The 22,327-nt window shown below is 58.8% G+C and overlaps 1 protein-coding gene across 8 annotated transcripts in view; it reads left to right on the top strand.

Annotated features, from left to right (window-relative positions):
* The window catches only part of GSE1 (Gse1 coiled-coil protein), a 360,389-nt gene that overhangs the window by 131,131 nt on the left and 206,931 nt on the right, over positions 1–22,327 (top strand). For 2 of the 8 annotated variants that reach the window (XM_043526229.1, XM_037878125.2), the window contains exon 1: positions 5,615–5,806. The exons of the other annotated variants lie outside the window; for them this stretch is intronic. In XM_043526229.1, the coding sequence (XP_043382164.1) occupies positions 5,767–5,806 (40 nt within the window). In that variant the 5' untranslated portion in view covers positions 5,615–5,766. Of the gene's footprint in view, positions 1–5,614; positions 5,807–22,327 lie in introns of those variants that run through there. 8 annotated transcript variants of the gene reach the window in all.

Raw genomic sequence — 22,327 nt, 5'->3', positions numbered from 1 at the left:
GGCTTCGGAGAATTTAGCTGCCAGACTCTAACGGAGCATTTGCAATGGCAATTTTCAGAGGGTCATAATTCAGCCGGATGTGGGTGGATGTTCCTAGGTAAAGTAAAGGACAAATATCAAGTCCCTGCTCCAAAGCACTGGGGTGCTAGCGCTTCTCCGTGAAACCGCTGTGAAGATTTTTCTAATAAGTATTTTTCCCTCATCTCATTCGCGGAAATGGCTGGACTCTTTTAGCGGAAACATTTTTGTTTTTTAAATTGTCCACGGCAGCCACCCTGCGTTGAAAATGTCACCCGAATGATTACAGTCTGATAAAGTTCTAAGCAACTGGAAACAGGGTCTTATACGGGGAAAGGTTGAGCAACCTTAACTGTGGGTGTCATTGGCAGATCTGCCTCTCCTGGCGGTGTATACATACTCCGTGACTCCCTGGGAGTGTGCATGTATAATATATGCTGACGAAGCCACACATGCATTCACTAGGAAAATTAAAAAATTAACAGGCATTGGCTCGCACTAGCTGAGTAAAGGCAGTGAGATAAAAGCATCTCTTTATACCTTGTGAGAATTGCTGATAAGGGCATTTGTTCCTCTGTATTCTTAAAAAAAATGGCAATAAAAATTTAAAATAGAAAAGAAAGAGAGAGTTGGGGGAAGGAGAGTGCTGGCGCAACCAGCGCTAAGGAGTGTGGAGGACACCTGGGGTGGCAGGCTCGATGCAGCTGAAGGGCCTTTGGAGGAAGAGGAACTGGGGAAGGGTGGGGAAGAAAAGTCAGTGGAAGCAAAGGGGGAGAAGGGGTTTGAAGTGAGAGTGCTGATTGGGGAACAGGGGCTCCTGTGGGGCTTAGGAAGGGGTGCAGCGTTTGAAGGAGACTATTTAGCATAGCTCATTTCTAATGCACCTATTGCTGGGATATTGGAATATCTGGGCACTGTCGTTTTTGCAGCCAGTGTCTTGGCAAGCCTACAATATCCCCCCCTCCCCTACTGTCCTGTGGCATCTCTGAGATACAGCTGTTGGATAGAATGGTGCAGTGGTTTGCTGATGCTGAACAAATCTTCCCTTGGGCCTGGGCTGAGAACCCACCAGACTCGTCTCCCTTATGATGTAAGGCAGACTGGTGGCCGTCCAGACCAAGGCAGGTGAAGTAAGTGGAGCTCAGACCTGGTGGTGCGCCAGATTTCCGAACACTGCTGAGCTTTGGCCGGAGGGTTCATGCCTTTGCTCTTCCAATAGATGTCCATTTCTCTGGAATCACTGGGGACGGATCAGTAGAACACGGTGCCTGAGTCCTTTGCCGTAATTCCACTGACAGGGCTTTGAGAGCTATTAATGGGGATGGAGGCTCCAGGAGAGAGGCCCCTTTGGGGCTAGTCAAAGACGAGCGGCTGCCTCCTGGTCCCTTGATCCCAAGCTGAGCTGCATCATTATCCTCGCCTCTGGCCATCAGCAGACAGCTGCCTCTGATGAAGGATCACGCTGGGCTGATGCTGAGTGGCAGCTCATTTCCAGCATCAGGTGGGGAAAAGGACCTAGTTGGCAGAGTGACAGGAGTAAGGGGGACCCCTCCATTGGGGGTGGGGAGTCAGGCAGCTGAATGGCAAAAATCCCGCCCCCTGGGATTCTCCATCCCTCTTTGGATATGATCTGTGTGGCATTCAACTCGCTCTGTTGCACCTGTGCCAGACCTGTCCAGGGGAGGGGCTTGGCCAGTCAGTCACTCATCCCCAGCACAGTGGAAGCCACTGGATTGGTAAGGCAGGATCCCAGCAGTACAGGGTTCCTTGGGCTGCCCCCATTTCACCATGCATGGGGCAGCCCAACCTGCTACAAGCTCAGTCTATGGGGCATGTCCTCGCACTTCTTCCCAGTCCCTCTTGTGACTTTGGAGGGGGAAGCCTTGAGATTGGAGTTGGCAGGGGGCCAGACAGTGCTGTTTGTGGTGGCTGGGTTAGTGATCAGAACCCAGGTCTGGCGAGAGAAATATGGGGCCCTGGTACATCATCTTGAAGGGGTCACACTCCCTCCCATTTAACTTTATTTACACAGCCATTACAGATGTTTTGGGGTCACTCCCCTGACCTCCCATTGTCCCCCTTTTTCCCTTCCCATCAGCCCTGGCAGCACCCTTGTCATTTTAAGGACCGGGTTGCGGCCTACCAGGGTCCCCAAACTGGTTGGTTATTTTGCTCAGTGGATGTTTTGGAGGTGCCTGGCGGGCGTACGTGCGCAGAAGGTGACTTGCTAAGTATTAGTGACTTTTGGTTACTGCTAGGTTCAGAGTAATACCCCAGAGAGCAGTGGCTGCAGACCCCTGGGATTCTCCAGCCTCCTTTGGATATGTTCCATGCGGCATTCATCAGCTGTTCCCGCTCATTCCTGAACTCGGGGGACCCCTGGCACCCCAGCTGCCTTGCCGTGTTGGGAGCGTGCTCAGGGCCCATGCTGTCATCTTCCATTTGTCCAGGAGGTGGCGTGAGAAATCATCCCACACAGCCGCCCACCTTCGCTCCCTGTGGGGGGCAAACAAACCCCCACGTGCCCTTATCTCTGCAGGATGCAACCCAGACAGTGCAGCACAGCTCCTGGAGGCGCCAGGCCCTCCGCCTGCAACAGGGTGCGCTGGCACTTCTGAGTGCCCCCTCACTGGGTGCCCACCAGGCCTCCGAGGGAGATGGCTCATCAGCAGCCCTGCCCTGGGCGCGGGGAAGCAGCAGGAGGTTCCTCCCACCCTCATGCCGAAGGGCCCAGCCTGGTGTCTCCCAGGGCATGGCCCAGTTGCGGGGTGGGCTGAGGGGTGTCTGGCAGGGATCTTTGGAGGCAGTTTGGGTCTGAGAGCTGGCTGAGAAGTGTCAGGGATCTCTGAGGATGTGAGGGGTTTACGGGAGTCTGGCTGCTGGGTTTGGGGGCTCTCCTGTGAGGCTAGGGGTTCTCTGGTGGAGTTTGAGGGGTCTCCGTGGCAGGTCATTGGGGTATCTCTGAGCGTTGGGGGTATCTGGCAGGTCACTGGGGGAGTTGGCTGTTTGGGGAGGTCTCTAAGCTGGGAGAGGCCTAGTGGCAGGAATTCTTCTAAGTGAGCTAAATGGACTTTGGGAGCAGCTCTGACCCTCCTCAACACTCAGCCCACCCCCGCTGTGTCCAGGACCAGCCAGCTCCTCCCCCAGTACCTCCCTCCCAGAATGACTGCCCCCACACTCCTGAATCCTGACCTGCTTCTGCTGCAATTGTGCCCCACACCCAGGCTGGCTGGCTGCTGACACCCCGGGGATCTTCCCTGCCAAGCATGCGACCTCTCTCACTGGCTGCTGCTCCCCATGAGCATTTGATTCCCCCTCCCCCCTCACTGCTTCCTGGGTGTGCGCCCCCCACCTCCGCCCGCATGCCCCCACTGCTCTGTGAGGTGTGCACCCCCCCCTCTGCGGGGGGTGCGCCCCCATCCCCCTACTGTGGGGTGTGTGCTCCCCTCCTCTGCCCACTGCTCCGGGGTGTGTGTGCCCCTATCTCCCCACTGCTCTGCCGGGGGGGGTGCATCCCCATTTCTGCTCCCCCCAAGAAATGCGACCCCTCACTGCTCCCCTGGGTCATGGGCACCCCCCCCGCCGAGTTGTGTGACAACACCAAGTGTTTCTCTTCCAAGCATGACCCCCCTCCCTGCTGCTCCCCCCGCTAGTGCTACCCTCCCCGTCCCATGGCGTGACCTGACCTCCCCCCTGACAGTGCGCCCCCTCCCCCCACTGGGTATCCGACCCCTCCCCCCCCCCACTGCTCCCCTGGGTCATGGGCACCCCCCCGCCGAGTTGTGTGACAACACCAAGTGTTTCTCTTCCAAGCATGCCCCCCCTCCCTGCTGCTCCCCCCCGCTAGTGCTACCCTCCCCGTCCCATGGCGTGACCTGACCTCCCCCCTGACAGTGCGCCCCCTCCCCCCACTGGGTATCCGACCCCTCCCCCCCCCCACTGCTCCCCTGGGTCATGGGCACCCCCCCGCCGAGTTGTGTGACAACACCAAGTGTTTCTCTTCCAAGCATGACCCCCCTCCCTGCTGCTCCCCCCGCTAGTGCTACCCTTCCCGTCCCATGGCGTGACCTGACCTCCCCCCTGACAGTGCGCCCCCTCCCCCCACTGGGTATCCGACCCCTCCCCCCCCACTGCTCCCCTGGGTGTGCGACCTCTCCTTCCCCCACTGCTCCTTCCGGGTGTGCGACCTCCCCCCCCCCGGCAGCCTGCCCCCCCCACTGGGTATCCGACCCCTCCCCCCCACTGCTCCCCTGGGTGTGCGACCTCCCCTCCCCCCACTGGGTATCCGACTGCTCCCCCCGGCAGCGTGCCTTCCCCCCACTGCTCCCTCCGGGTGTGCTATCTCCCCCCCCCCGGCAGCGCGACCCCTCCCCCATTGCCCCCCCCGGGTGTGCCCCCCTCCCCCTATTGCTCCCCCCCGGGTGTGCGACCTTCCACCCGGCAGCGCGCCCCCTCCCCCCACTGGGTATCCGACCCCTCCCCCCCACTGCTCCCCTGGGTGTGCGACCTCCCCTCCCCCCACTGGGTATCCGACTGCTCCCCCCGGCAGCGCGCCGTCCCCCCACTGCTCCCTCCGGGTGTGCGACCTCCCCCCCCTCGGCAGCGCGACCCCTCCCCCCATTGCCCCCCCCGGGTGTGCCCCTCCTCCCCCCATTGCTCCCCCCCGGGTGTGCGACCTTCCACCCGGCAGCGCTACCCCTCCCCCCCACTGCTCCCCTGGGTGTGCGACCTTCCCTCCCCCCCCCGGGTATCCGACTGCTCCCCCCGGCAGCGCGCCGTCCCCCCACTGCTCCCTCCGGGTGTACGACCCCCCCCCCGGCAGCGCGACCCCTCTCCCCATTACCCCCCCCGGGTGTGCGCCCCCTCCCCCCATTGCTCCCCCCGGGTGTGCGACCTTCCCCCCCCGGCAGCGCGACCCCTCCCCCCATTACCCCCCCCCGGGTGTGCGACCTTTCCCCCGGCAGCGCGCCCCCTCCCCCCACTGCTCCCTCCGGGTGTGCGACCTCCCCCCGGCAGCGCTCCCTCCCCCGATTGCCCCCCCCGGGTGTACGCCCCCTCCCCCCATTGCTCCCCCCGGGTGTGCGACCTTCCCCCCCCCCGGGTGTGCGACCCCTCCCCCCATTGCTCCCCCCGGGTGTGCGACCTTCCCCCCCCTCGGCAGCCTGCCCCCTCCCCGCACTGAGTATCCGACCCCTCCCCCCCACTGCTCCCCTGGGTGTGCGACCTCCCCTCCCCCCACTGGGTATCCGACTGCTCCCCCCGGCAGCGCGCCTTCCCCCCACTGCTCCCTCCGGGTGTGCGACCTCCGCCCCCCCGGGTGTGCGCCCCCTCCCCCCATTGCTCCCCCCGGGTGTGCGCCCCCTCCCCCCATTGCTCCCCCCGGGTGTGCGACCTTCCCCCCGGCAGCGCGCCCCCTCCCCCCACTGGGTATCCGACCCCTCCCCCCACGGCTCCCCCCGGGTATCCGACCCCTCCCCGGCAGCGGCGCGGCCCGGGGAGCCGGCGGGGGCCCGCGGGCCGGTGAGTCACGGGGAGCCGGAGCGGCGGCCGGGGCAGGCGCGGAGCGAAGCAGGAAGTGTCGGGGAAGCCGCCCGCGCCTTGCTCCTGCTGCTCCGGGAGCGCCGGGCAGGGCCCCCGGCCGCTGGGACCCCCGCGCCCGCCGGGACGCGCCGAGCCCGCCCGGAGGCGGCGGGGGAAAGTTTCCCTCCGGTGCCCGCTGGCAGCCGCCGCCGGCTCGGAGCCCTCCCCATGGACGAGAAAAGCCGCCGCTGGAAGGTGCGCCCGCTCGGTGAGTGCCTGCGCGGGGCCGGGGGTGGGGGGAGACTCCTGCCTGCGGCCCCCATCCCGGTGGCGTCGGGCCCGGGAGGGGGCAGCGCTGGGTGGTGGCTGCAGGGCAGCTGGGGGGGGTTTCCTAAAGGACTCTCGCTGGCCGCCTAGGCACTTGGCCAGGCGCTCTGGGTTACTGTAAGGGGCTGGCTGTGGGGCGCCTGGGAAGGGATGGGGGCACACTGATAAGGCAGCCTGACCCCCTCTGCCTTGCCTTGTCCCCCTCGACACCCTCTCTGCGCCTACTCTACCCATCCAGGGTCCCTAGGCTTCCCCCCCAACCCAGCTGCACAGCTTCCTACCCCTGCATACTTAGTACGCTGGTTAACCTGTGGAATTCCCTGCCACAAGATGTCCCTGAAGACAAGAGCTTAGCAGGACTGGACATTTGTTGGGGGTAATGAGAACATCCGTAGGTACTTTAAACAGGAGAAGGGGTATAAGCCCTATGAGATCTCCAGCTTCAGGGCATAAGTCAGCCATTCACTTCCCCTGGGGGCAGGCTGCCCCATAACCCCATCCACTGCAGGATTTCTTGCACCTTCATCTGAAGCAGCTGACGCTGCCTAGTGTCGGAGAGGGACCACTGGACTGATATGGTCTGTAATGTCTGGGTGTACCCCCTCCTGCTGTGCCATGTACCCCTGTGCTCCTACTGCAAAATCCCCAGCCTCTACTGCACTGACCTGGCTTGCATCATTCCCCCCAAACACACAATGGGAGCAAGGTGGGGAGTAAGTTGGGAGGGAAAGCTTTATGTTACCTGGGATGGGAAACTGCTCCTGCTGCCCCCTGTTGGGCCAGTGGGGAACTGTTGCCCATAGCTGGGTGTCCTTTCCACCTACGGTCAGGAGGGAATGTCACTGGAGCGGGTAGTGTGGGGCCACAGCTGGCCACTGCTCTGCCAGCGATCTCGGCTTTTGGGGGTGGCATGGGGTCGCTGCGGTTTTGTCTGTGCCTTTGCCTGTCTCCCTCTCCCTGGGACCTGTGGACATCGAATGATTGACTCTCTGCTTGTGGTTTCGTTCTGGTCAGCAGCACCTGCTTTGAAGTGCGCCGTCTCCATTTTCATCTGCCTCCGACCTCTGTACTGGGTCCTTGAAGGGGTCAAGACTTGCCATGTTGCTGCTTTCAGTTGCATTTTCTATTCTACAGCCTGTGCCATCCAAGCAGTGGGGTGTGGTATTGGGACTCAGGACTCCTGGATTCTACTCATGCCTTTGGGATGGGATGCAGTCTAATGGCTACAGCGGGGGGTGGGCGACAGGACTCCTGAGAGTGCTGCACTTGGACTTGGGAGACAAGGGTTCTGTTCCTGGCTCTGCCACTGGCCTGCTGGATGACTTTGGGCAAGTCACTTTGCTCCCTGTGCCTCGGTTTCCCCATCTGTGAAATGTGGATAATGATTCTGACCTGCTTTGTAAAGTGCTTTGATCTACTGATGAAATGCACTAGATATTATCTGGGTGTGGGGCCTGGTGGTGGGAGCAGGGGGCAGTGAATCAGCACTCCTGGTTTCTGTTCCCAACTCTCCTGTTGATGCACTGTGTTGATCTTGGGTAAGTCCCCGTGCCTCAGTTTACCCACATACAATGTTAATTTTGAGAGGGAGTTGTGAACTGTTTGTAAACACCCAGGCTAGAAGGAGGGGCAGAGGATTATTCTGATGACCTCTACAGTCTCACACCGGAAACCTGATGTCGCATGGTGTATCCATGTTTGCATGGTGTGAGGTCATTACCCTGGGGTGGAAGTCCTGCTTCTTGCCCGGCTCCCACATGTCTCATCTCATGGCGTGCTCACCTGCCGGGGCCTGGCGTTCTCCAGCTGGCCTTGCCCCTCGCCCTGGGGACTCAAGAGTCACTGGGCCACTGGCCTTTCAAGGGCAGCTGCAGCATGCTTTAATGGCTGCTGGGTGTTGGCACCCTGAATCCCACCCCCTTCCACTCGCTTCCCAGCGTTTGTTCGTGATAAGACCGGTGCCAACACAAGGCTCCTGTTTCTCTGTCCCATTAGAAAGTGCCCTCTGTGAGTCAACTGGACACATTTATTGTCCTTGGCTTTGGCACCTGTCCATCCTCCTCTGCCCCTGCCTTCACCGCGGCTTCTCTCAGTCTCGCTGCCCTGGGGCCACAGAGCAGCACCTAGGGACTGCGGGCATGGGACAGAGGCAGGGTTAGGCCAGGGGAGCCCTGACTGTGGGGGTGATGGGTGGCAGCAGCAGTGGGGAAGGTTGGAGGGTCGGGCACTAGCAAGCTCATGGCAGGAGCTGCAACACGAAGCCGCTTGGGTCCAGTGGTTGGTTAAGTCTGACATAAAATGAATCCTGGACCGGGGGGAGGGGGGCAGCTGAAATGGGGACGGGCTTGGGACATGTTGGTGTGTGTTGGGGGGAGGGGAATTCTGTGGGGGCAACCTGGCTGTGAGAGCTCACGTGTGTGCAGGCACCAGCCTGGTGTGAGGGTGAGAATGGGTGTGCACAGTGCGTGTTTGGGAGTATGAACAGTTGAGAGGCTAGGAATGGGCGGGGAGTGTCCTGATGGGTGTGATAGGAGCAAGGGATGGAAAAGCCAATTAGCCCATCCAGCACCTGCTCCTGCGGGGGAGTGTGTGTCCGTGCTGGTGTCGCTTGGAGCGTTTTGGCGTGTGTGGGTGTATCTGGGTGACTCTGGAAGTGGGTGTGGGGATAGGTCTGTGGGTGACTCTGTGGGCATGGGCATGGGCGTGGGGGAGGGAGGAGGGGAAACACGGGACTGTGTGTGTGATTCTCCCATCACAGGCCTGTAAATGCTGGTGATGGGGTCGGCCTGGCTGAGCCAGTTTCACGTAGCTGAGATTCTCTACACAGCCCTACCCACGTGGAGCGTCTCTTGGTCCTGTCCCTTCGGACGAGTCAAGTGGGTTTCCTGAAGCATTTTTCCCTTCCCCTTGTCTTCCAGCCAGCGCTCTGTGGGCCTGATCCTGTGAGGGGTCACATGGGGTGGGGGCACTCAGCTTTGTGTAGAATTGAGGTCTTTGTGTATCTGGGACCGTGTGTGTCGAGGTGTACGTATGTGTGTGCATGTGCCTGTATCCGTGGGGGAAGTGTGATTGTGTGGTGCCAGTGTCTTTGTCGGGGTGTGTGTGTGCGCGCGCGTCTGTATCTAAGTGTGTGTGTGTTGGCTCCAGGGCAAAGGGAATTACAGTGGAGACAGTGGCTTTGGCAGGAGGCCAGGATTCCTGCTGTCTCTGGTGGGGGTGTGAGGGAGGCTGGGATGTGACATGCAGCTCTGGAGAAGCAGAACATTATCGCTTCCTGACATGCTAGGGCCATGGACGGGGCTGCTGCAGGTTTCAGGGGGAGGAAAGAGGGTGCGGGTGGGGGCTATTTTTAATCTCAATTCTTTCTGCTCCTTTCCTGGGGCCTCAGCCCTGGCTCTCCCAGTGGAAGAGCCGGTATAGCTCTGGTCTCTGCATCATTAGGGTTACAGTCCCCTCCTGAGAGCGGCGGAGTGAGCATGTGGGATTGAATGGGGCCAGGTGTCCCTCGGCAGGTGGAGAGGAGAGTCTGGGAGATTCATGTGAGACTCGGGGTCTTGCTGGGCCCTCACCTCTCGGTGGGACAGAATAACTGGGTTGCAGTGCAGTGTCATAGGAATCCTGAGCTGACCGCAGCTCTGTCTCTCTCCCTGACTAGCCGGGGAGCCCAGACACCAGCTAGCTGACCCGTGCCTCTGGCATGGGAGTCTGGCGACAGAGCTCTGATCGCTGCGCCATGTGGGGGTGATCCCGCGGAGCGCTTAGATAGCACTTTCCATCTCCACAGCCTCTTGCGGACACTGACTCTGTGCTGTGGCAGGCATCCTGGTGTAGTGGACTAAGCAGGAGACTTGGAGTCAGAACTCCTGGGTCCCAGTTCCAGCTTGCTGCACAGCCTCGGGTCAATCACTTCATCTCTCCATGCCTCAGTTTCTCCACCTGCAAACATGCCTCATGCATCTGCTGGGAGGGCTATCTGGGGAGCCACTATGCAGATGGCAAGTGTTACATAAAGGCTAGGTATTATTCATTCATGAAGCCTCATGCCAGCCCTGGGGGTGGGGCGGTAAATATCCTCCCCATCACTCAGAGAGGTTGAGGGCCTGCTCCTTGGCTGTGAAGTTGGTGTACATGCTGCACTGTTGCATCTGTGTGGGAGCAGAGCCCTGCTTGCACATGCGTGTGGCAAGATGCACACCCGTCTCACCATGTGTGCCTGGATCTCAGCGTCTCGGTGTCCCAGTAGCTTGGAATAGGCCATGGGTGTCCTTACTTGGCTGCAGCAGCTGCTTTCCCAGGTTAAATGGCTGGGTTTGGCGAGCAGTCAGGGCACTGCCCCTCTCTTCCTCCCTGTCACTTCAGGGCTATGATTTAGTTGTTTGGGTCTTTGGGTTGTTTTTTTTTTTCCTCTCTGCAGATCTGAGCCAGCGGTCTGGCTTCCCCAATGCTAGGTCCCCGCACAGACTGCAAGCCGGCAGCTCTTGTCCTCACTGTGCCGTGTGGTCTGCGCTGGTGGGACACGTGAACACAACCCCAGATCTGTTCTCGGAGCTGTGGGAGGCGAGCTGTCTCTGCTCTCTGTTTCTGGCCAGGAAACTGGATGGTAGCCCAGAAACAGGGGAAGGGAAGGGAGGGGGGGCGTCTGTGAGCTCTAATCACTCAATGGGCCAGAAATTTTTACTGAGCCACAGGTGGCCCTCTCTGAGGAGGTTTGAATGGGAGCCCCGGCTGGGCACCACAGCATGGAGCCTGCAGGGGACAGAGGATTAGCAACAGGGTGGAGTGGGGCGAGGAGGGGGACAGAGTAGAAACCCCAAGGAGAAGAGCGGAGGTGCTGCATTTACATGTCATGTTGCAGCGGGCAGCAGCGTCTCCGGAGGCCGGTGCTGCTGCTTACCACCCGAGCAAAGCTTGTGTGTGCACACGTGTGTCCTCCTGTTTGTGTAGCTCTGTTGTGGCGTGCAGCGCTTGCGTGCAGGTATTTGCATGGGTATCTTTGCATGCATCTGTGTGAGCATTTGCATGTGAGTCTGAGGGTCGTATACTTGGGTGTGTTTGTGGGCCCCCCAGCAGGCTCCGGGAGAGCTGCCAAGAGGATTGTCCTTGAAGCAGTACTTCCTGTGCCATGGCTTCCCTTGCCCTGCTGAATAGGGCTGCCTGTCAGCCTCCCAGCCTGGGGGGAGCTGGAGATGGGGAGGGACGTGAGCACTGCTGGATACTGCTGCTTCCCCATCCCCTCCCCTGTCCCCTGTGGGTGGTTGCACTATCGGGTGAAGAGGAAACCTGCCCCATTGCTTTGTTGCTGATAACAGCGGCTGCCTTATCTCGGGGACTTCTGAGAAGAGTGAGGCATGGTCCCCTGCTCCCGCCAGGCCTTATCTGACTGCCATCATCTGCCTTAGCCATTGCTCGTTTCCTCTGGAAAGCTCTGTGTCTGGAACTTCACTCCGGGAGCTGTTTATAACTCATTTTCCACATGGGCATCTGATGATGGCACGAGCTTGGCAGGCTAACTGAGGTGGCCAGGCCAGGCAGTCGGGATCACCAGGCCGGTGTTCTGCCCATCCCCTGAACCCGGCCTGAGGGTGAGGATGGTCCAGGTGCCAGTAGGGGCACCATTTTCTTAGGGCTTAGATCCACTCTGATCCCTCACAGAACTAGAGCGGGAGATGTCCCCTCCATGCACCGGGATCCAGTGCAGTATTGTTCCCTGCAGCCTGTTCTCCAGGGCTCTGACCGCCGACCCCACCCCCCCACTTAGGGAGCCTTTCCCTGTTTGCTCACTCTTGCACCATTGTCAGCCCTGTCACGGGGGCTCCTTTCCTGAATTCACCTGAGACCCTGGCCCTAGGTAACGCCAGGGCTCTGCAGTGCCCCAGCCATGCCCTTCCCCAGATCAGCCCCCCCGCTCTGCCATGAGTGTGTTAGGCCCCTGGGAGGATCAGCGCTGTTAGCTGTTTTCCATGTTACCCACAATCCTTCCTGCTTTGCAGTGCTTAGTGCTTCCATCCCGCGGGGTCATCCCTTCGGAGATTGCCGCTGACCCGACATTCAGTTAGCAAGCTGCGCTCCTGGCGCTTGGCAGCATGCCCTCTCTATCCTTTTTGAAGTTTAAAATCCATTTAAGTCAAGAGGAGGGAAAGTTATTGCCTCTAAAGCCCCTTGCATTTAACAGTAAATCCTCTTTACTGCTCTGACACAGCCTCTTAGCACCAGAGGAGGGTCCTGCCCCAGGAAAGCGGAGGAGGGGGGAGGGGGTGTTGGCGGCACTGCATTCCTCCAAGGGGATCATGGGTGGGGGGAGTGCACATTTGGGGGGGTTTCTCTCCCCATGTTCCCGTTTCAGAGCAGTGTCTGGACGTGGGAGATCCAGGCCCTGGACGTATCCCCCGGCCCCCCATCCTGCTGATTTGGGTTGAGCCCCAATGGCCTTGGCTCCTGACGCGTGACCCAAAGCGTCATGCGTGGGAGTGGGGCGAGGGTGTGTGTGGGATTCTGGGGTGCTTCCTCCTGCTTTTCAACCCTGAGGGTGTAGCTGAGTATTGCTGGGAGGGGAACCCACCTGAGCTTTCCCGTCCTTTGTGGGCTGAGCCCACCTAGCCCCAGTGAGCGGACCCTAGGGCCATGTCTCAGGAGAGCAGGGTGTGCATGTACACCTATTTTATTTTGGGGGCGGGGGGGGGAGCCTGCTGTGGGCATCACTGGGCAGGTCCTAGAGCCGCGGCGTCTCTAACTCCTGCCTGTCAGGTGCCCGCAGTGGCAGCTTCCTGCTTCCCCCTTCCCAGCGCCCAGGGATTTGCGACGCATGGCTGAGGCTAGCAGGATCAGGCTCTTGCTGGAGCAGACTGCCCTGTAGCACCAGCCTCCAGAGGAGGGAACATCTGCCAATGTTTTGTTGCCTTGCTTCCGTGGTTGCTGGCGGTAGCCTGGCTGATTTTCATGCTGCTGGGAGGTACCTGTTGCCCAGGGGAAGGAAGCAGATCTCCCCGGTGTTAAGGAGCTGGAGGGCAAGGGCTGAGCCTGCTGCCCAGCTCCCCGGGGATTTGGGGGGAGGGCCCTGCAGCGGGCGCTCTCGCCTGTTCCTTCTCCCTGACTGTGCAGTATGTGGGTGCAGGCTGTGAAAGGGGGAGTCGCCTGCCCTCTGGAGGGGGCAGAGAGCTGGGTTACTGCTTCCTTTCCGGCCTGGTTTGACAAGGAGCAGAGCAAGTCTGGGCCTTTCCACCCCTCCCCTGGCCCCTTCTTCTGAAGTCCAGAAATTCCCCTGCCTGATCTCTGGGTGGAGACGCCCGCACGTCGCACCGGCTCCACGCCATCTTCCCTCGGCAGCCACGAGCCAAGTCAGGGCACGGGCACGGCCTGCTTGGTGATTCAGCCTAGCAACAACAAGGTGGGGGGGGGGGGAATTGCCCTAGGAGGCCAACGAGTCAGCTGGTGTGGGCACTGGCCTCCTTCTGCGTCACAGCAGGCCTGTGGGCCCGTCTGGATTAGTATCGCCGTCCCCGGCCAGGCTAGCCCAGGCTGTCCATCCCTGCTGGGAGGAAATACAGAATCTCCCCTTCCCCACTAAAAACCTGGCTCGAATAAGGCAGTTCCTCTGTGCAGTTGAACTGGAGGCGAGGGGAGCAGGCTGTCTCTCTCTCATGCCTAGTGCGCTGTCATTCCCCAGGGGCTGAGTTCCTGCTGGGCCCGACTCAGGGCCGTCCTGGTTCAGCCCCGCTCTGCCTGCCTAGTGAGACAGACTCCTCATTAGCGCAGGGTCTGAGTGTCACAATCTATATTGATCCTCACAGGCCCTGGGAGGCAGGGCAGGCCTGTTAGCCCCACTGAATGGCTGGGGGACTCAGGCTCTCTGGGCTGAAGAGACTTGCCCACGCTCACCCTGGAGGTCTTGGGCAGAGCAGGGAATTGAACCTAGGTCTTTCAAGTTCTAGGCTAGAGCCCTAACCACTGGCCCAGCTGTCCTCTATGCCTGATTGCTCTGCTGTGGCATCCCATGTGACACTGCTGGATCATGGTGACTCCCTGGCAGCATCCGTGACACTGAGGCCAGCCAAATGCAGCAGAGCGAGGTGAGCAGCGGCCTTCCTGTTTAATGCATTGAGGCTAAACGGGACCTGGGTCCAACAAACCTTCTGGGTTCTGTGGGCAGCTTCCCTCGCAGCCCGGAACTACCCCCTGCTGCTCCAGATACACTCCCTCTGCTCTCTGGGATAAGGAGACTTTTGCCTTCTGCTTCTGAGCCCCTGGATCTTCCCTTCCCGGTCAGGCAGCCAGTTAGCAGGCCTCCAGCAGTCAGTGGCCTTCATGGTCTCCTGTTGCTCTCTGTATGGCTGCTGAAGCTGGACTCCACTCAGAGGCTAGGCTGGGCCCCTGTGCTGCCTTAAGCCGCCCTGAAATCGGGAGATGTGCCTGATCCCATGGGAGAGGAGAGGGGAGGATGCTGCCTGTCTTGTGGGCTCTGTCCCTCCCTTGGACTTTGTGACCCAGGCATGCACACACACACAGATCTCTCTGTCTGTTCCCCTTGGCTGCATTACCCTGCTCTGGAACCCAGGGCGTGTGCGTGCACCTCTCCTCCGCCCACCTCCCTTCCCCTCTGCAGACCCTCAGCACTATGTCTCTTGACCCCTCAGCGGCTCTGCCCAGCTACTCCAAGGAGCAGCATTAGCCGGACCTCGTGGTCCTCCAACCCCCAGATGCAGTCCTGGAGCGCCAGGTGCTGGGTGCGAGTGACTGCCCAGCCAGCCCCTGGGGCCAAGGGGTGCAATTCTGCAGCACTTGTCAGAAGTAGCAATTCTGCAGCACCGGCTACTCCAGATTGAAGATTTAATTGGGCTGCGAGGGGTGGAAGAGCGTTCCCGACACGCCTGCATTTTTATTTGATTTCCCTTCTCTGGAGCTGGCAATATTTAAATATTAATGTCTCCCTCTAATTGCTGTGTCAGAAGAGTGGGCCTGTGTGTGAGCGGGGGTAGGGGAGGGAGTGCTGGCTGGTTTTGTTTTCTCAGGGAGTGTTTGCCAAGGAGAAATGTTTGTATTTTTTCAGTAAGATTTGCTTGACCCTGAGGAAAGGAAAGGGTGGGGGGGAGGCATCTCATCAAGGGATCTCCGCATGGACAAGATCTCCTACAAATGGTTCTGTCTCCATGAAGAAGTGGGTGCTGTCTCCAGTTCAGAGTCTTGCATGAATGCCTCTTGTGCGGCATACAGCCCTGTAGCTGGCTCGGTGCTTTACATTCACTGCCCCAGTGAGTTTACAATCAGCCTGGGCCAAAGACAGAGCGAGGGGGAGGGGTGGGAATGCAGTGTTAAAGCAGAGAGTGATTAGAGAAGGGTGGTGTATTATTTATCCTGTTTAGTTTCAGTCAGGGTTGTCAAGGGGGAGTTTATGGATCAGATCTCCCAGCTGGTGTGCATAAGCATAGCTCCACTGAGTGCAATGGAGTGAGGTTGATTTATGCCTGCTGAATATCTGGCCCTTTAAATACTTGTGTATGGCTTGAAGAATCCACTTGCCAGGAGTGAGAAGGGAGCCTTCCTAGACCACGTGGGAGTGGGCATATGCTCTGAGGTGGGGAGCTGAGCCGCCTCGATCGCGACACAATTTAAGCTTCCTTGATGGAAACATGAGTCTGCAGGCAGCTCCAGTGCCTCCCCGGCTGCTCCTTGCTTCACCCAAGCAGGGGCAGAAATTAACAAGATGCTGCGCAGGATCGCTGCTGCTGTTCCGAACCCTGTGGGCAGCAGTGGAAATGATCCAGAGCCATGTCAAGTTACGTAGGGATGCTGTAAGCTGAAGCCGCAGGTGCTGGAGCAATCCATGGGGGAGGACTGCCCCAGAACAGAGGCTGACTGAGCCAGGTGGTGAGGGGTGGAGGGAGAATAATAGAGATCTCCATCATCAGCCAGGAGCAATGGGAGTGGGGAATACAGACAGACAGACTCTCCCCGCTTCCAGCAGCCAGAGCAGGTGGGGGTTGGGCTTTAAATCTGTCTCAGACCCCTCCAGCCAGGGGCTTGTCCAAGATGCAGCCTCCCAGTACATTGCCTGGGGAGGAATCCCAGTCCCCTCCTCTTTCCCGGTGAGCAGGGAGGGTGTCTCCCTTCCATAGCAGCCTGCCTCTAGTCGGGCTCCGGGAACCAGACAGTGGGGTGGGCAGTTATTGGGGAAGGCGCCGAAGGCAAGGAGCTCTCAGAACCAGAGCCAGGTTGTAGGCAGCTCACGGTGACGCTGTCGTGCCCGGGGGGCCAGCTGCCCCCTCGAGGTGCTGTGACATCACAGCAGAGCTGGAAGCATTCTGGGGTGTCCTGTGCTGGTCTAACCCCGGGCCGGTGTGTGATGATTCCCTGGAGTGGGGAGTAGGATGACCAGATAGCAAATGTGAAAAATCGGGATGGGGGTGGGGGGGTAATAGGTGCCTATATAAGAAAAAGCCCCAAATATCAGGACTGTCCCTATAAAATCGGGACATCTGCTCGCCTAGGGGGGAGTTACCCAGGAGAGCAGACTCTGGGGCAGGGAAATGCACATGGAGTTCTATGGCCTCCTTGAGGAGTGTCCGCGTCAACCACCTGCAGCTGCCTTTGCTCCCCCCGGGGACCCCCCTGCTCCGGGCCAGCGGCGGAGCAGCCTCGTGGGACACCTGGCGAGAGTGGCAAGCAGCTTATCTCGCAGTTGCCGGGGACCGGAGGGCCCCTTTACGAGCGCCCTGTGTGATATTTATGGAGTTAGTAAAATGTAATGTCTGCCTGGCCTGTCATAAAGGCGGGTGAATGGAGTTGCTCGGAGATGCTTTGTGAGCGCCATGGTGCTGCGCCAGCCCAGGCTTCCTGGCATTGCTGGCCCAGCAGCGACTACTTCCTATGGAGCTGGGGCCCAGCTGGCTTCTGCCAGACTTAGGGTGTTATCGGGGTGCTGAGGATCCAGCAGCTCCTCATAAGGGACTGGCTTTCAGGGGTGCCTAAGATATCTCCCCCCCGGTTTCCTGGATAATGCTCAGCAGTGGGGGCGCTGAGCGCTTGGATAAAGGGACCATCTGTCCCAAGTCATCATGGCCAGCCAGCGTACGGTGTGTACCCAGTGCAGGCAGGACGGGGTTAAACCAGGCCAGCTCCTCGCTCCCTCTTTGGTTACAGCCGAGTCAGATGCTTATAGACTGGCTTCCTGTAATAAAGTAAACTCCGGCTTGCCTGTCACCTGCTCTGGGCTGCTGCTGTCTGTTGTGCTGCCAAGCAGCCGACATGCAGCCTCTTGCTCACAGGGCCTTCTGTGGATCCCTCCCCCCGCGCAGGTTTGAGCAGTTGCCCCGTGGCAACGCGACCTTAGCAGGTGTTTTGGGGAGGGTGGGACGAAGCCTGTAGCTGCACGTCCGGCGTGGGAGGAGGCCGTTTAACTGTTTCTTGCGTCGGCGGGCGCCGTTCCCGTCCTTGGGGGAAGCCTAGGCTGTCTTGTTGGCATGGAAGCTCCCGGGTGCAGCTTGCCACCTGGGGATCCTTGGGGGTGCTGCGAGGGAAGGCCTAGTAGTGAGAGCACAGGCTGGGAGCCAGGACCCCTGGGGCAGCCCTGACTTACTTGTATCATGTTGGAAGGAGAGTAGTGGTGGTCCATCCCTAGCTTGGCCACTGACCCAATGTGTGGCCTTGGGCAAGTCCTGTCACTGCTCCCTGCCTCAGTTTCCCCACCTGTGAAATGAGGACAGTGACCCTGGCCTACCTCCCAGATGCAGTCCAGTCATGCTGCGAGAGCCTCCGGTGGAAGCTGCTGTAGATGGGTGCAGATGTCATGAGCACTCTGGTAGGTGACAAATGGGGCCAGTCCCGGCTCATTGGTACCAAACCCAGACTGGGACGTTCAAGGAATTGCTGCTGTCGCAAGTGAACTCGACTGAGAGCCCACAGCCTGGTGAATCCCATTGTCCAGTGGCATTTCCCCCTGCCCCCTGGGAAGTGGTTGGGGTCAGTCATGGTCCCATGGGTCGGTCCCTCCCCAGGGTGACCTTGTGACTGGGGAGATCAGAGAGGAGCCCCTGGATACTACAGTGCTGGCACCTCAGAGACACTGAGTGGTGTGGAGCGGGAGGAGCAGCCTGGGGGGCTTAGTGCTGGGGGGAGTTATGTAAGTTGCGGGGGGGGAATCAGGCCTCAGGAAATGATAGAACAAGGGAGCATGACTGCCCTGAGGGGAGTGGGTTTGTCTCTGTGCCCTCCCCACGGCCCATGCAGCTTGGGGCTTCCAGCCCTTAGCAGCACCTGGAGCCCCCCCCAGGCAAAGAGGCTCGATGCAAGAGGCTGCTGTTTCCTTTGCCCCAGCACCTGTTCTGTTTCCTGTCCCATCCCTCCTCCATTTGAGGGCCCCTGGAGCCCACCCTTGTCCTCGGGGCTGTAAGACCTGCCCTGTTCTTAGTCACGCTCTCCTGCTAGATCCTTGCTGGAGGCAAGTTCGGAGAACAGGCTGCTTCTCCGCCCCCACCCTGCCTCACATGCAGTGTGACTGCCCCTCTAAGCACTGATGGTTTGGATTAGCCAAGCAGCACCCCCACCCAGGTGGGCACTGATGTCCTGGAGCCGAGTTCAGGGCCACGCACTTCCCCAGTCCAGAGGGGCCACTCCTTCCTCCTCTCTTTCCCCCTCCCCCCCCCCGGAGCTGCAGGCTCCTTTGGCTCCTCTGCCCTGTCCCGTTTTTAGTCTGCTTGTCGGGAAAGCGCCTGAATCCAATGGCCCTTTGGGAGCCTGACGCCTCAGCTGGTTTGAGGCTGGGCCCAGCCGGCTTGCGCTGACCTGCAGCCCGTGTCTTCCATCCGCCTGTCCCGTGACAGGGAGTGTTCCCGCTCATAGGCACGCAAGGGTTTTCTTCCTGACCAGAGAAGAGACCCGGCTCCCCTCCATTAACCCAGAGGTGCTTTGCGGTGGGCTCAGGGACACTAATAGCTCTATGGTATCTGGGATCTGTTAACCCCTTGCTGCGGGGAATTCACACGCCACAGCCGCAGTAACCTCTCAGGAAGGCTAATTGGAAGGAACTAACCTAGTTTCTTCTCCTGGAGCCCTCTGGGGGCTGGCAGGCGTTTATTTCAGTGGCTGCTAGGCAGCTAAAAGCATAGCAGGGATCAGATAAAGCCAGCGCCTCCTTCCAGCTGCTTCCGACAGGGGAGGGGGGCTTCCAGTTGACTGCCACAGAGAATTGATTTGTAAAGAATTAAAACTGAATTCTCTCCTGCTTCCACATGGGCCTCTGAGATCCTTAGGGTAGGAGCTTGTGCTGGGGAAGGTGTGTGTGTGTGTGTGTGTATTGGGGGGGGAGGGGGGGGGCGCGTTATCATCCTGGGATGGGCTGGCCTGGGGATATGAGGTGCTGCCTCCTAGTGTAGTGTTCCCCAGTGGCAGGACAGGGCAACCGGCCCATCAGGCTCTGTGCCCTGGAGCCTGGGATCTTTAAAATCAGGGAGGGCCCTGCAGATTGGAAGCCTGGCCCTGGGTGAATCTGGCTCTTAGATCCTCCCCCGGGCCTGGGGCACATTGGCAGCTGGCTCCTGGAGGGGGCGGGAAGCATTTTTTGTGTTGCTTTTGAGCCACGCGTTTTGTTGACCCTTGAGGTGCTTCAGTTGGATCTGTGTCCTCCATGCCCAGGGGTCCATGCAGAGCCTTCGAAAGTGGCGAGTTAAAGACGGAGAACCCCTGGCCTGGGGATGTGCTTGTGGTGACAGCTGGCACCAGGAGCGTGACTTGCCTCTGGCATTGATTCCCTCCCCCCAGCACACGCAGAGCTGGTGGGTGCAGTGTCACTGAATATCTAAAAAGAAAAGGAGTACTTGTGGCACCTTAGAGACTAACCAGTTTATTTGAGCATGAGCTTTCGTGAGCTACAGCTCACTTCATCGGATGCATAGCTGAATATCTAGCAGGCTTCTAGCTATTGGGAAGTTGGGACCTACCTTGCAGCGCTGAAGGGGTTAATGGCTGCAAGTCTAGGATCCATGGGCGGCTTACTTGCTTTATAGCCTCCAGACCAGCGAGATTATTACCCGCTGAGAAGGATGGCACCATCCAGGCTGTGGCTGGGAAGCGGGGGAGGGTGCTCCCATCTGAGCCTTAATTCTAAGAGCTGGCTTTGTTTCTGCCATATAACAGTATGATGGGGTTGGGTCAAGCTGTGGATTCATAACTTGTTGGAAGACTTTTCAGAACAATAAAGGTGTCTGGTTTTATATCTGCTCGTATTTTATCCGCCCGGCAGCTTCCCCCTGGCTCTGGCCTGGATTTACTGTGGGGGCATGTTAATGTGTTGAGGCTGCGTGGAAAATCAGAGGCCTCTTCTGCCTTCCTTCCCCCCCTCCCCACGGGATTGGCCCCCTCCCCACGCCTTTGCATTCAGTGTCTGTGCGTTGAAATATTTACCTCCTAGCTCCTCTGACAGTTCAAGCCGTCTCGTGAAGCAAAGGTTATTGAACTGCGAATGTTATGACATTACATTTTTGTGTCTGCACTTTCAAGATGCGTGATGCAGCCTGAATGATAAGTGATCTCTGGGTTAAGGTTGGGTTAGCTCCATTCCAACCCCCCCTTCCTCCTCCCCAGCTCAACGCAGGCTCCTGGCTCTGCAGGGAATTGATAACATTCCCCTTTATTACCATGCCTTTGCATCTCAGCAACTCCTCCCCTGCCTTCCTTTGTTGCAGAGCAGGGGTCACTGGAAGAGGCCGTGGTTTGGCCAAGGAGGATGAACAGAGAGGCCTAGAAATCTACAGACCGTGGCTTCTGTTTCTGGCTTTGCCACTGGCTCGCTGACCAGCCTTGGGCGAGTCATTGCCCTCCTCTGTGCCTCAGTTTCCCCCATCTGATGCGAATACCTTGGTCCCCTCCCATAGTGCTCTGATTAATGAGTTAAAATGACATGTGAGTGGTGTGTATTATTGATGCCATTGGTTCTAGAAATGTTCTGGCAAAGACATTGGTCCCCTCCTCTTCCAAGGGAGAGGGCCACCACGCATGGCAGGAGAGGTGCTTTCGGTAAGACTGCCATGGGTTTTTATCAAATAACCCCATTGATCTTTGAATGTGGAGCTCTCAACCGGAGAGAGTGTGTTCGTTACCGCCCCTCTGGTTCGAGAGAGCCCCGGTGCAATCCTGGCGGATCGGGCTGGCACCGGAATAGCCTTGATTTGGGTCAGCTCGCGCCCTCCCTGCAGTAGCGTGCTGCACACGGAATAGCACAGGCCAAAGCAGCTGAAGGTAAGTGGGCTCGAGCGTAATAGAACCCCCTGATTCCTCCGTGGGGCCCTGCTGCAGGTGCTTTGCCTCGGCGACGGATTCAGATGCCTTGTGGGAAACTTTGAAAGGCACTCCACGGAATCTGCAGGCTCTGCACTGGTGCCACAGAGAGGAGCACGTGGCCCTGTTTCGCCATGTCTCAGGTCTTATCGCTAGAGATGAGTGCATGGACATGGAGCCTCTGCTCCTGGAGGAGTTGTCATGCTCCTGCGAACCCTGGGCTCGGGGGCTTTGGAGATGACTGCGCTGTCACTTTGCAGAAGCATCTGACCTCTGCTAGGGAGGCAAGGAGCAGATTTTAGTGCAAACGATGCTTCCCCCCCACCCCCCAAGTATAAAAAATAAATGGTGGGAGGGACAATCCAATGAAACTCTCTGGCAGAATCATTTCCAACTACTAATAATAGGCACTTTGCAGCCCCTTCCATCTGACGATCTCAAAGCACTTGGCAAACACCAATGAATTAGGCCTCCCAGCCTCCCTTCCCCCCGGAGGTAGGTAAGGATTGTCATTCCCAATTTACATAAGGGGAAACTGAGGCACAGAATGGCAAAGAGATTTGGTAGAGGTCATGTAGCAAGTCGGGGGCAGAGTCACTGACCCAGCAACCCCAATTCCCAGGTGTGCACCTTAGCCATCAGACCGCCCTTTCTCTTCGGCCTTGCCCCCGGCATCATCACTTAGGCTGTGCAAAGTGGGACTGTCAGATGCTCTCAATCACGCTTCCCCCAATGGATGACATTGCTGAGGCAGGCAGCCCCCAGATTCCTTGCTCCATAGCTGTGCTGGGGCTCCATGTGGCTGGCAGAAGTAATACAAACCCCAGGGTGTTCTGTGTTCTGTCTTAGGTGGGTGGGTCTGTCTGTCTGTCTGGGATATCTCCACAGCACTCACCACCAGGATCCCTCAGGGCAGATGTGACGGTGAGTCACAAGCAGCAGAGCGGTGCCATTGTGGCAGTCCTGTTCCGGATCCTTATGGCACACTCGGGAGGGCTATGACTTGTAGAGGGAAGGGTGCCTTGCCCGAGATCACCCACGAAAGCTTATGCTCAAATAAATGTGTTAGTCTCTAAGGTGCCACAAGTCCTCCTGTTCTTCATCCAGGGACTGACTCTTCACCCCTTGCTGCATTGAGACAAGCTGGGCAAAAGGCTGAGCGTCACCCCTGCTCTGTGCTGGCGCAGCCAGATGATCT

The sequence above is a fragment of the Chelonia mydas genome, chromosome 12 (genome assembly GCF_015237465.2).
Source record: "Chelonia mydas isolate rCheMyd1 chromosome 12, rCheMyd1.pri.v2, whole genome shotgun sequence".
NCBI lineage: Eukaryota > Metazoa > Chordata > Testudines > Cheloniidae > Chelonia > Chelonia mydas.
The sequence above is the reverse complement of the archived record's forward strand: the minus strand, read 5'-3'. Positions and strand labels throughout refer to the sequence as shown.